The sequence below is a fragment of the Balaenoptera acutorostrata genome, chromosome 5 (genome assembly GCF_949987535.1).
Source record: "Balaenoptera acutorostrata chromosome 5, mBalAcu1.1, whole genome shotgun sequence".
In the NCBI taxonomy this organism is placed as follows: Eukaryota; Metazoa; Chordata; class Mammalia; order Artiodactyla; family Balaenopteridae; genus Balaenoptera; species Balaenoptera acutorostrata.
The window spans coordinates 35,006,905-35,019,064 of record NC_080068.1 but is presented as its reverse complement, the minus strand read 5'-3'; the positions used below and the strand labels follow the sequence as shown (position 1 = coordinate 35,019,064).

The window sequence follows — 12,160 nt, the reverse complement described above, 5'->3', positions numbered from 1 at the left end:
ATTTTAAATTCTAAAGGCTATAAATCTTTAGGGAAGTGATAATTAAAAAGAAGTTGAAAAAATTATTAACATCCTTCTACATTTAGCTGAGTATATTTTAATGTTTATAAGATAATTTTATTTCAACTAACACTCTTTCCCAGTTCTCTAGAAAATACATAATGTATCAAAATTTATAATTAAAATTTTCTAATAAGAATCAACGTCAACTTTCTCATATCCCAGATATACTAAATTCTGATCAGAAACAGCCACCAGGTTTAATAATATGAAAACCTTCATCTGGACTGGATCTAATGTTAAAATCCAAACATGCAATAGACCTAAATAGGTTGCTGCTACCTTTCAAAGTGAGAGATACCTGTCTTTAAAAAAAAAATCTGTTGAGCCATAAAATTTAAAACTGGAAGGGGAATTCCTTGGTGGTCCAGTGGTTAAGACTGTGCGCTCCCAATGCAGAGGGCACGGGTTCAATCCCTGGTCAGGGAACTAAGATCCCACATGCCACTCGGCCAAAACAAACAAACAAAAAAACAAAACAAGAAAACTGGAAGGGACAACGGAAATCAACTAGTCTGACATTAAACTACAGGAGAAATGAGGTGCAGAGAGGTTAAAACAACTTCTTATTAGAGACTCAGATGTTCCAAATCCACACCATAATGTCTCCATTACTAAATTCAATACAGAAAACACGAATCCATAAATTACTTGTTGAGTTGGAAGGCATTTAATGTTATCCAGTTCAATCACCATTTTAAACAAAGACTCTCTATTATCCAAGGCACAAGGGTTTCTACAGGACATTAAACTACATTAAATTACAGGAGAAATGAGGTGCAGAGAGGTTAAAACAGCTTCTTATTAGAGACTCAGATGTTCCAAATCCACACCATCATGTCTCCATTACTAAATTCAATACAGAAAACACGAATCCATAAATTACTTGTTGAGTTGGAAGGCATTTAACGTTATCCGGTTCAATCACCATTTTAAACAAAGACTATCTCTACTATCCAAGGCACAAGGGTTTCTATTGTATAAGGAAGTGTTAAATAAAAGATGACTACTGTAGTTCCATTTCTTGATGATCCTAGGAACAGAGCTCTGTTGTTCTGGTTATTACTGTTTATTAATCTTACATAAGAGATAATCCCATGACATAACAAGAGATATGTATAATATATGTAACAAATGATACAGAACTTTCCAAACTAAAGTAGCAAAAGACATGGTGCTGAGGTAAGTGTGTACCTTCAACTGTTTGCTCAAGGGTAATTATTCTCTGTATCTTCAACCCTTTAAACCACTAATTTAGACTAAATTAGTTACTAAAATCATTCACAATAAATAAGTAAATCATTCCAACAAAAAATAATTCTTAAAACTCTATGCTTTTGCTAATTGACTAAATTTGGGGAGTTAGCTCTGTTTTCTCTCAACAGCAGAAATCTAGGAATATGAATATGTGTATGCAATGATCAAAACCCCATTAAAACAAAACTCAGATACCAAGTATACTTCACTCTTATGAGTTGATTTATTCATGATTTCTACTATTATTGATTCTACAATGTATTTGCTGGGCAGATTTCAGTATTTCTTGTTGTTAGGCTGAATTTAAGTATCATTTCTTCTAAATTTGCTCTAGAGATGGAAAAGTAAATGGTAATAGAGTCATTTAAAGTTATCATTCAGTCACTTCTCCAGAGAGCTAACATAGCCCCAACTCCTAATATTTTTTCATAAGACCTATTTCCTAAATTTTAAACATGAGAAAATCATGTTCATTCCAATTTATCTATGTATGTCTTCAAACAAGGGCACTTAAGGCTTCCCTGTTGGCGCAGTGGTTAAGAATCCGCCTGCCAATGCAGGGGACACGGGTTCAAGCCCTGCATTGGGAAGATCCCACATGCTGTGGAGCAACTAAGCCCGTGCGCCACAACTACTGAGCCTGCGTTCTAGAGCCCGCGAGCCACAACTACTGAGCCCGTGTGCCTACAGCCCGTGCTCTGCAACAAGAGAAGCCACTACAATGAGAAGTCTGCACACCGCAACGAAGAGTAGCCCCTGCTCGCCGCAAGTAGAGAAAGCCCGCGTGCAGCAACAGACCCAACGCAGCCAAAAATAAATAAATAAAATAAATAAATTTATAAAAAACAAAACAAAAACAAGGGCACTTAAAACAACTACAACTTTCCAATAAATGCTCAACTAATCTGAGTATGGCAGAATGATTATCTTTTTCATATACTGATTAACAACGCAGTTTGTGTTAAAAAGTGTTTTACAAAGTCAATTCAAAGAGACATAAATTACCGCCATTATCATGAAACATTTTTTATTCCAATTTGAAGGATTAAGATAGATCTATAAGCAAGTGAAAGTGACTGGCATTTTCATGCTCATGCACAGCAGGTTACAATGGCCAGCTGATTTCGATTATTGTATAATACTATTCTGATTAAGGGGGAAAGAATAAAACCAAACATCAGCTAAATAATTTCACTGAAAATACTTAAAATATCTTAATTGTAAAAGTTTTTTTTTTTTTTTTATTCTATGTTGACATTTAAATTTGGAAATTGGTGACTGGCCCAAAAATGTTGTCACATTATGCAAAGTAAGCCTTATATCTTTAAGCACTCATAATTTTAGGCAATCAGTCAACCTTTTCAAATTCAAAGTTATCCCCTAGAGAATAACACCACAATGCTATGCAATGACTACGGAGATACTGACACATATGCTCCCTTTCTATATCTTTATTTTTCTGAACATAAGAATGAAAAACGAAAAAAAATAATGTCAGTAGGTAGCCCACTCATTTTACAGCCTAGAGCAGAGGATATTATACTGGGTTATCCTAAATGCCTATTTCCAGGATCCATTTAACAAAGAATATATTTCAAAATACAGGTTTTAAAATAAATATTTATTTATTTATTTGGCTGTGTCGGGTCTTAGCTGTAGCACATGGGCTCTTCTTTGCTGCGTGTGGGATCTTTAGTTGCAGCATGTGGGATCTAGTTCCCCGACCAGGGATCGAACCCAGGCCCCCCTGCATTGGGATCGCAGAGTCTTAACCACTGGACAACCAGGGAAGTCCCAAAATATAAGTTGTTTCTGACTAAAGTATTGGCCATTAGTATAATAAAAATATAGAATACTATTATCTGCAAGAGGGCTAAGGATTACAAAGGCATGGAGATATCTTTATTTTGTGAAATTATAATGCAATATTAAAATTAAAATTCTTCATTGAACATCAACTATTACTACTTTAACTACAGCTCTGTCGAGAAAACGATCCATTTTCATGTCCAAATTTCCACATGATTTTACTTTCTTTCACTTGTGTGAAAATGAAAGAATACCTAAAAAATGTTATTATAGGCAAGAACATTAAAAAAGAAGCATTTTCTTTCTTTTTTTAAAAAATTAATTAATTAATTTATTTTTATTTTTGGCTATGTTGGGTCTTCTTTTCTCTGTGAGGACTTTCTCTAGTTGCGGCGAGCGGGGGCCACTCTTCATCGCGGTGCGCGGGCCTCTCACTATCACGGTGTCTCTTGTTGCGGAGCACAGGCTCCAGACGCGCAGGCTCAGTAGTTGTGGCTCACGGGCCTAGTTGCTCCGCGGCATGTGGGACCTTCCTAGACCAGGGCTCAAACCCGTGTCCCCTGCATTGGCAGGCAGATTCTCAACCACTGCGCCACCAGGGAAGCCCCGAAGCATTTTTCTTTATATTAAAAATAGACATATATACATGGGATGTGTGCAGAAAAGAGCTAACATAGTAGGTCTAACTACTTATCCTTAAAAAGACCAGCTTACAGAAGACTGGCCCTTGGCTGGCATCTGAGAACTTTAATTTTGGGGTGATTCCCTCCATTCCCAAAATGGTAAGACTTGCTCACTATGCCTAAACTGTTTATACAAACAATGTGGTTTACGCTTTCCTTCTGGGAGTCTGGAATCTGGGCACGTGCTCACAGAGGGTGCCTATGTGAGCAAGCAATCTCCAGTAAAAACTCTGGGCATTGAGGCTCTAATTACCTTCCCTCATTAGCAACATTTCACATTTGTTGTCACAGCTCTGCTGGGGGAATTAAGCATGTCCTGTGTGATGGAACCGGGAAAAGATCCTTGCAAGCTTATGCCCAGTTTCCCTAGACTTCGCCTCAGGCATCCTTTGCCTTTGCTAACTGTGCTCGGTATACTTTTGCTGTAATAATCATAGCCTGGAGTATGACTATAGACTGAGTCCTATTAGTCCTCTTAGGAAATTACTGAATCTGAGGGTGGTCTTGGAGACCTCCTACACAGCATGTATAGTAAGAAAATAAAAGTTTCATTTTCCTAATTGCTATGAAACAGGACATACGTATTTATACAAATCAATATTGACCTATAAATTTTGTGGTTACCCCTAAAATAATTTAAATATGCATTCTTGACATATTTTTTGAGTTTTTATTTCAGTATTTTAAAACCAATTCTTAAGTAATAATCAGTGCAATTATGCACATTGATTTATTTATATAGAGATGACTACTAAAACAATTCTTAAATTATTTAAATTGAAGAGAAAAAGGATTATGTTTATAATCAGTGTTTTATCATGGAATTAAAGGGCTCAACCCTCATACTTTATTAATAAAGGCTCCACCCCAGCCATCTTTAAAAATAATGGGTTCCTTACCTTGAAATGCTCCTGCTTCAATAACCCCCTCTTTGGTACTTTCAAAGCCATGAGATGTGATTTGGGTTTCTGAGAGACCAAGTCCAGCTGGTAATGAACGCTTCAAATCCTTAGCAACATTTAAATAAAAGAGAAAATCTTGTAAAAAATCTCACATCACATAACATTTCAGCATAACTATGTCCTTTTAATCCACCTTAAACTATTTTTTCTCTCTACTATGTAGTATTCCCTATGCTGTCACAGTGTTCTGTAATGATGTATAATCAGCAGCAAACTCAGCAACATCTGCTATTAAGAGATACAGTGTATATCAAATACAAAATACTTTCATCATTTTAGAACTAAGCATCAGGCAGATATTAAAATTCAATTTCAAATTTCTAATCTACTGATACGTCAGGAAAATCATTTTAAAGAGTAGAATTAAAATTAAAAAGTCAAGTGTAATATTAAAAACCTCACTGATGTCTAATATAATCATGATGAGCCTGGCTAATGTTCAGTATAAACAAATCATTCATTTGCAAAATTAAACTTCCCTTTGATTTCCAGGTTAGCTAGGTAAACAGGGCTTCTCTCACTTCAGTCAGGGTGAGATAAAGGTTGAGGTAAAGAAAATTTCTTGTTATTTAGATTTATATTAAACCAACCTATAATATAAATTATATTATATTAGCCAACCTAACTGCAATTTAGCTTTTAATGGTAATAAATATAATATTTGACATTCAGTCTTATAGTAAAAGAAAAGAGAAAAAGCCACGAAACACAGAAGTCCTTTCTGTCCTCTGGCTTGGATATGAGGAATTACCCAATTTTCATAATCAGAGTCTATGAATGGATCCTACTGGTTTTTCACAACAATGACAAGTTAGCGATGCACTAAAAGATAAAAATCTTTGAAATGCTTTCTTAATACTCTATTCCACCACATATAATGTACAGTTATCATATGAAACTCCTGCAGCCTTCACACTGGAACTCCCTATTCTGTTTACCCTGTTTTATTTTTCTCACAGCAGTTATCATTAAGTAGCTAGTGACAACTAAATATAATTTATTTATTATATTCAATAAATATTTGTTGGATGAATAAATAAATGTATTTGTTGAATAAACTAAAGGACTTATGATAACACCATATAGATTAAGAAGCTGATACAGCAATAGGCTTATTTTAAAATTTAATTTAATGAGTATCTGCTTATTCTTACTATGTTAGACTTGCTGGGCAAAGAACAAGATAACATAAGGTACGGTACTTGCCTCACGGGAGAGACAAGATACACAAACATTAATATAAAAGTTGAACTTGGTGCCAAAGTAAAGACAGTAAGTATCAGAGGAATTCACAATAGGGACTAAGTCCATGAAAATCGAATAGGAAAAGAGAAAGTACTGCTTGAGCTCTGGAACATAAAGGATTTATTGAGTCAACATTTAATGAGCACCAAGTTATGACAGCCACTCCTCTAGACACTACAGATAAGCACTGTAGGAAACAGATGGTCTCTGCCCATCAGACTCATGTGAGGTATAGGGAAAGGAGGAGACGGACAGTAAATAAACGTATCTCAGGTAATAAGAAGTGCTGTAGTAAGTACAGTTGATCCTTGAAAAACACAGGTTTGAACTGCATCCCCTTTTATGCCAATTTTTTTCAATAAATATGCTTGTACTACAGTACTACAAGATCCAAGGCGGTTGACTCCTCAGATGCCGAATCGTGGATAAGGAGGGCCAAAGGAAAAGTTACACAAAAATTTGACTGTGGGGAGGGTGGTCACCCAACCCATTGTTCAAGGGTAAACTGTAATAAGTTGTAAGTGTGTTTGTTTATTTTTTTTAAAGCAGGATAAGAGGGATACAGAGTGATAGGCAAAGGGTGCTACTTTAGATGGGATATTCAGGGAAGGTCTCTCTGAAGAGGTAAGATGTGGGCAGAATTCTGAACAAAATGAGGGAGTGAGCCATTTACATATGATCAGTTTGTCAATTTCTACAAAAAAAAAGCCAGCTGGGATTTTGATAGAGACTATGTTGAATCTGATCAATTTAGGGAGACTCCCATCTTAACAAATTAAGTCTTCTGATCCATGAACGTGAGATGTCCTTCCATCTATTTATATCTTTTTTAACTTCTTTCCTCAATGTTCTATAGTTTTTAGGGTACAAGTTTTGCACATATTCCTGAGTATTTTCTTATTTTTGATGCTACTGTAAATGCAATTGTTTTCTTAAATTTATTTTTGGATTATTTATTCCTAGAGTATAGAAAAAAAATTGAGCTTTGCATTTTGCTCTTCTATCCTTCAACTATGCTGAACTTATTATTTTTAAAAGGTTTTTTTGTGTGTGGATTCCTCAGGATTTTCTATATACAAGGTTATGATGTCTGCAAATGGAGATAGTTTTACCTCTTCCTTTCCAATCTGTATGCCTTTTGTGTGTATAATTATTCTTTATATCTTATACATATTGTATCAATACTCTTTTATATCCAATATTTGATTAAAACATTAAAAAAAAGTGGCAAAACCAACGTACACTTAACATCTAGAGTTTTTCATTAGCAAGACCAAAAAGATCAAAGGCAAACTTTTTGTTGGATAATCCAATGGAGATATGTCTATTCCAAAAGAGAAAACTAATTAACATTATTTTTACCAGGGACATTTCTTTGAATTGGCCTGTTAAAAAAAAAAAAAAGTACACACTCCAATGATTTGTTATAAGCAAAGCTATGACATAATTTTTAAAAAAAATTTAAGGATCGCACTGCTAATCATTATGAGGACAAACAAAAACGAATAAACATAAAATAAAAGCACAATAACGTAATAGCAAATACAAGTAAGCTGAAAGATTGATTCTTGCTTTCTTCACCCTAATTAGAGCTCCCCGTGAAATCACCTTTTGAATTTTGTATGGCAAACTTTAAAAATGTTTACCAACGGCAAAGACTCTAAAATCACTTTTTAAAGTTTGTGATAGTCTCATCAAGTATCAACTATTACTAGAAACATGAAAGACCTGGAAAGATAATTCAGATGACCTCATTTGAATACTACTTTCCTATCAATATTTAGTGGCTATGTGATCCTGGGTAAGTACTTAAAAACTTTCTAGCTCCTGTTAGCTCAGCTGTAAAAAGAGGGTCAAAATTACCCCAGAGTACTACGACAATTAGACGAGATAATATGGGCAAGATACCCAGATACATATTTTTAGGCACTCAGTTAAGCTGGCCATCCCTCTCCCCTACTACAATCATCTTTACAACTAATTAGTGCTACCACTAATAATTACAATAGCAAAGATTTCTCGAGCACTTACTATGTGCCAGGGATTGTTCTAAGCACTTTATGTACACGCAGTCTTCACTCTCCATGACAGTGCAAGATCAAAATCATAAAAATGACCAAGCGAGGAGAAACCATGCAAAGTGGTTAATGGGCAAAATTGATTATTCCATGACCTTCAAAAACTCTTGTCAAAACTTTAAAAAACTCTTTCCTTGCTTATGTTGTTAAGTTAGCCTTCACTAAGTTCTTCTGGCTCACATCTAGAGTCTCTCAAACAGTGGCAGTGTCAACATGCCTGTGCGTCAGTTATTTCTTCCACAACTCCGTTTAGGTTTATTTTTCTTTTGGTCACACCGCGGGGCACATGGATCTTAGTTCCCCTACCAGGGATTAAACCCACGCCCCCTGCAGTGGAATTTCGAAGTCTTAACCACTGGACCACCAGCCAGGGAAGTCCCATTTAGGTTTTGTTGGGGTCTTTTTTTTTAAAAAATAAATTTATTTATTTATTTTTGGCTGCGTTGGGTCTTCGCTGCTGTGCACGGGCTTTCTCTAGATGCAGCAAGAAGGGCCTACTCTTCGTTGCCGAGCGCGAGCTTCTCATTGCGGTCACTTCTCTTGTTACAGAGCATGGGCTCTAGGCGCACGGGCTTCAGTAGTTGCAGCACGTGGGCTCAGTAGTTGTGGCTTCTGGGCTCTAGAGCACAGGCTCAGTAGTTGTAGCACATGGGTTTAGTTGCTCCTCGGCATGTGGGATCTTCCTGGACCAAGGCTCGAACCCGTGTCCCCTGCTTTGGCAAGCGGATTCTTAACCACTGTGCCCCCAGGGGAAGTCCCCCATTTAGGTTTTTTTTTGGGGGGGGGCGGGGGCTGAGTTGGGTCTTCGTTGCTGCGTGCGGGCTTCCTCTAGTTGCAGTGAGCAGGGGCTACTTTTCGTTGCGGTGCACGGGCTTCTCATTGTGGTGGTTTCTCTTGTTGCAGAGCATGGGCTCCAGGCGCACGGGCTTCAGTAGTTGTGGCTTGCTGGCTCTAGAGCACAGGCTCAGTAGTTGTGGCGCACGGGCTTAGCTGTTCCGCGGCATGTGGGATCTTCCCAGACCATGGCTAGAACCCGTGTCCCCTGCATTGGCAGGCGGATTCTTAACCACTGTGCCACCAGGGAATCCGCCCCCATCCCCCGTTTAGGTTTGATTTGAATTTCTGTTATCACTTTTCATTTCTTTGCTGCAGTTCTATCTTTGTTCATCCATTCCCTTTTGATTATCCACTTCTGTAAAATGCCACATGGGTTTATGACCAGGAGACAAGGTGATAACACAACCACATGATTTGCTGTCTGTGTATGAAATGAATAACAGATACAGTGACCAATCACCAAGAGACTTTGAAAGTGACGTGATTACTCAATAATCATGATATGCATCATTATTCACATGGTGATTTTTGAACTTAAGTGCTAGCAGTGAAGTTTGTACTTCATTCAACTACAGTTAATATACTGTGGTGACAGAAATCTGAGCTGTGTTGTTGGGGACATATATTATTTAATTAAACCACGGTAACCAAAATTAATGCATTTTGGAACTATACAGAGCAAGAACTGCCTAATATTATCTCAGTTAGTAGTACTATCACTAGTATTTTACAGATGAGAAAGCAGGAACACAGAAATAGGACTAAGCTTCAAGACACACTATTAACTGTAATGTATAGTAAATGTAAACAGACACAAGCAATTTGTTAGAGACTCAGAATTTATTTTAGCTAGTATGTTTTCTTAAAAAAATTATTTAAAAAATACCTTTTAAAAATCATTGCAGATCTGCTCACTAGCTTAAACACACTAATGCAAATATATTCTCAACTTGTAATTTCCTACTGGTACAAAACAGATAACAACTTTCATTCTATTTCACTTATTTCCGAATGTCACGTAAAACCTCTTGTCACAGGACAACATCCTTTTCATCTGTGTATTGTTTTGGAGAGCACTTAGAATTAAAAAGAAAACACTCTTTACACTCAGTTTTATTTACTTCTTATTTTTAAACCAAATCTCTGAGTCTGTTCATTTTGCTGAATAAATGATCTTTACCTTTCCAGTTTATTTTTTAATATACTAATGTACTAAATCAATGGTTTCCAGTTTTAAATATTACTGACACTTTTATTCATATTTACATAAAACCAGATAATTTTTTCTCTCTAAAAGACAAATACATCACTTACAAAATAAATAATGTCAAAGCACCAAGATATTTCTTAAACTCTGTGAGTTTGGTTATTAAGGTCAATTATTTATAGAGTGGTTTCCCTGGATATTGCTTTGCTCCAAGTCTTGACAGCTTTTTAGCTCTCCTTAAGGAAAAATGTATCAAAGACATCTCTCAAAATATGAGGGTGAAAAACCATAAACAACATACAAATGGCAGAGAGGTCCAGAAGAGTTGTGTTTGCTGTATTCTTAGAACTTAATTGAAAGAACATTACTCATTTGAATCATCTGTCCTGTCACAAAATACTGTGTGAATTCCCAGAAAAGAGATATAGTAGTAGTAGTTGGGAAGACAGGAGCGAGTAACAGGTTAAATAGGGAATTTGATGGATACCTCTTATTCCCTAAGTTTTTAAGAAGTTAAGGGATGCTTCCATCTTGTCATACATGGCCTCTGGAAGAAACAACTTCTAGCTGTCTGAGGATACTGCATTTCACTCAAACCCCTCCCAATGGTCTCCCAAGGGTCCTTTACTCAACAAACAAAAGTTCTAGAAAAAAACCTCGTGTCCTTTATGTAAAACAGCTGTAAAATCTGAAAAGCACTAAGGCCTTCCTTTGCTTAAACTCTTACTAATAGAAGGAGCCTAACCAAAAGTGGTACAAATAGATCCATTCAGATTGTGAACAGAATTATCATTTTGATAGTGGTCTGGCAGTTAAGTTGCTGCAACACAAAATGATATGCGCTATGAGAGTGGAATGCATGACTTGTAAGAAAACACTCAGTATTTTATGAGCTTGTTGACTGCTTTCTGTAAAATACACATTCTCTAAGTAATATAATTTAGCCTCATAGTTCACAAAAACTTAAAAATGTATCTTTACATAATCCTTAAACTTTTAGTGGCTCAGTTGTAAGGCTGTGCCTAGCTTAGTAACTTTTAAAATATATGTTACTGCATTTACTCCTATAGTTTCCAGAATATATTTGAGAGACAATGAGCCCATTTATAACCAACAACGTAAAATCCCTAATTTGCATTTTTATGTCGCTAACATTCAACTCAACGTTTAAGACTTTGCAAAGTCATGCTTAACAATTGCACAATAAAATGGAATAAACCTGAAGTTAATTTTCTATTCAAGCTACTAGGATAATACTGGAGTATTTAACAGTTTTTAAAAATAAATCTTCAAACAATTAAAATAAAATATAATGCTTCTGGCAAAAAAGTTTCATGTATAGTTTAAGTTCTTTTCAGAGGATACAAGATAATACTTGTAGTTACAGCTTCCATAAAGCTGTGAAGGGGTGCTCATTTTCAACCAAAATAACTTGCTTCCATTTGCATATTTTAACAGAGGTAAGAATAAGAATGAGGTTAAAAATGTAACTTTATAATTTAGCATAGTAATCTACTTTTGAACTGAAGTTAGTGCAAAATTAACAATTAAAGAACACCAAATGTTCAGCAAATTTGCTTTAAAATACACATGCTTTGGGGATTCCCTGGTGGCGCACTGGTTAAGAATCCCGTCTGTCAATGCGGGGGACACAGGTTTGAGTCCTGGTCCGGGAAGATCCCACATGCTGCGGAGCAACTAAGCCCGTGCGCCACAACTACTGAGCTTGCGCTCTAGAGCCTGCGTGCTACAACTACTGAGCCCACGTGCCACAGCTACTGAAGCCTGCGTGCCTAGAGCCTGTGCTCCACAACAAGAGGAGCCACCGCAATGAGAAGCCCGCCCACCGCAATGAAGAGTAGCCCCCACTCGCTGCAACTAAAAGAAAGCCCGCGCGCAGCAATGAGGACCCAACGCAGCCAAGAATAAAATAAATAAATAAATTAAAAAATATACACATGCTTAATAAGATGCACAACACTACAGTATATAAGCAGAACTAGAGATTTTAAGCTCGGTGCT

General features: G+C 36.4%; 1 protein-coding gene across 4 annotated transcripts in view; it reads right to left on the bottom strand.

Annotated features, from left to right (window-relative positions):
• The window catches only part of ARFIP1 (ADP ribosylation factor interacting protein 1), a 132,129-nt gene that overhangs the window by 68,458 nt on the left and 51,511 nt on the right, over positions 1-12,160 (bottom strand). For all 4 annotated transcript variants that reach the window (XM_007189421.2, XM_007189423.2, XM_007189424.2 and 1 more), the window contains one exon: positions 4,709-4,817. In XM_007189421.2, the coding sequence (XP_007189483.2) occupies positions 4,709-4,817 (109 nt within the window). The remainder of the gene's footprint in view (positions 1-4,708; positions 4,818-12,160) is intronic.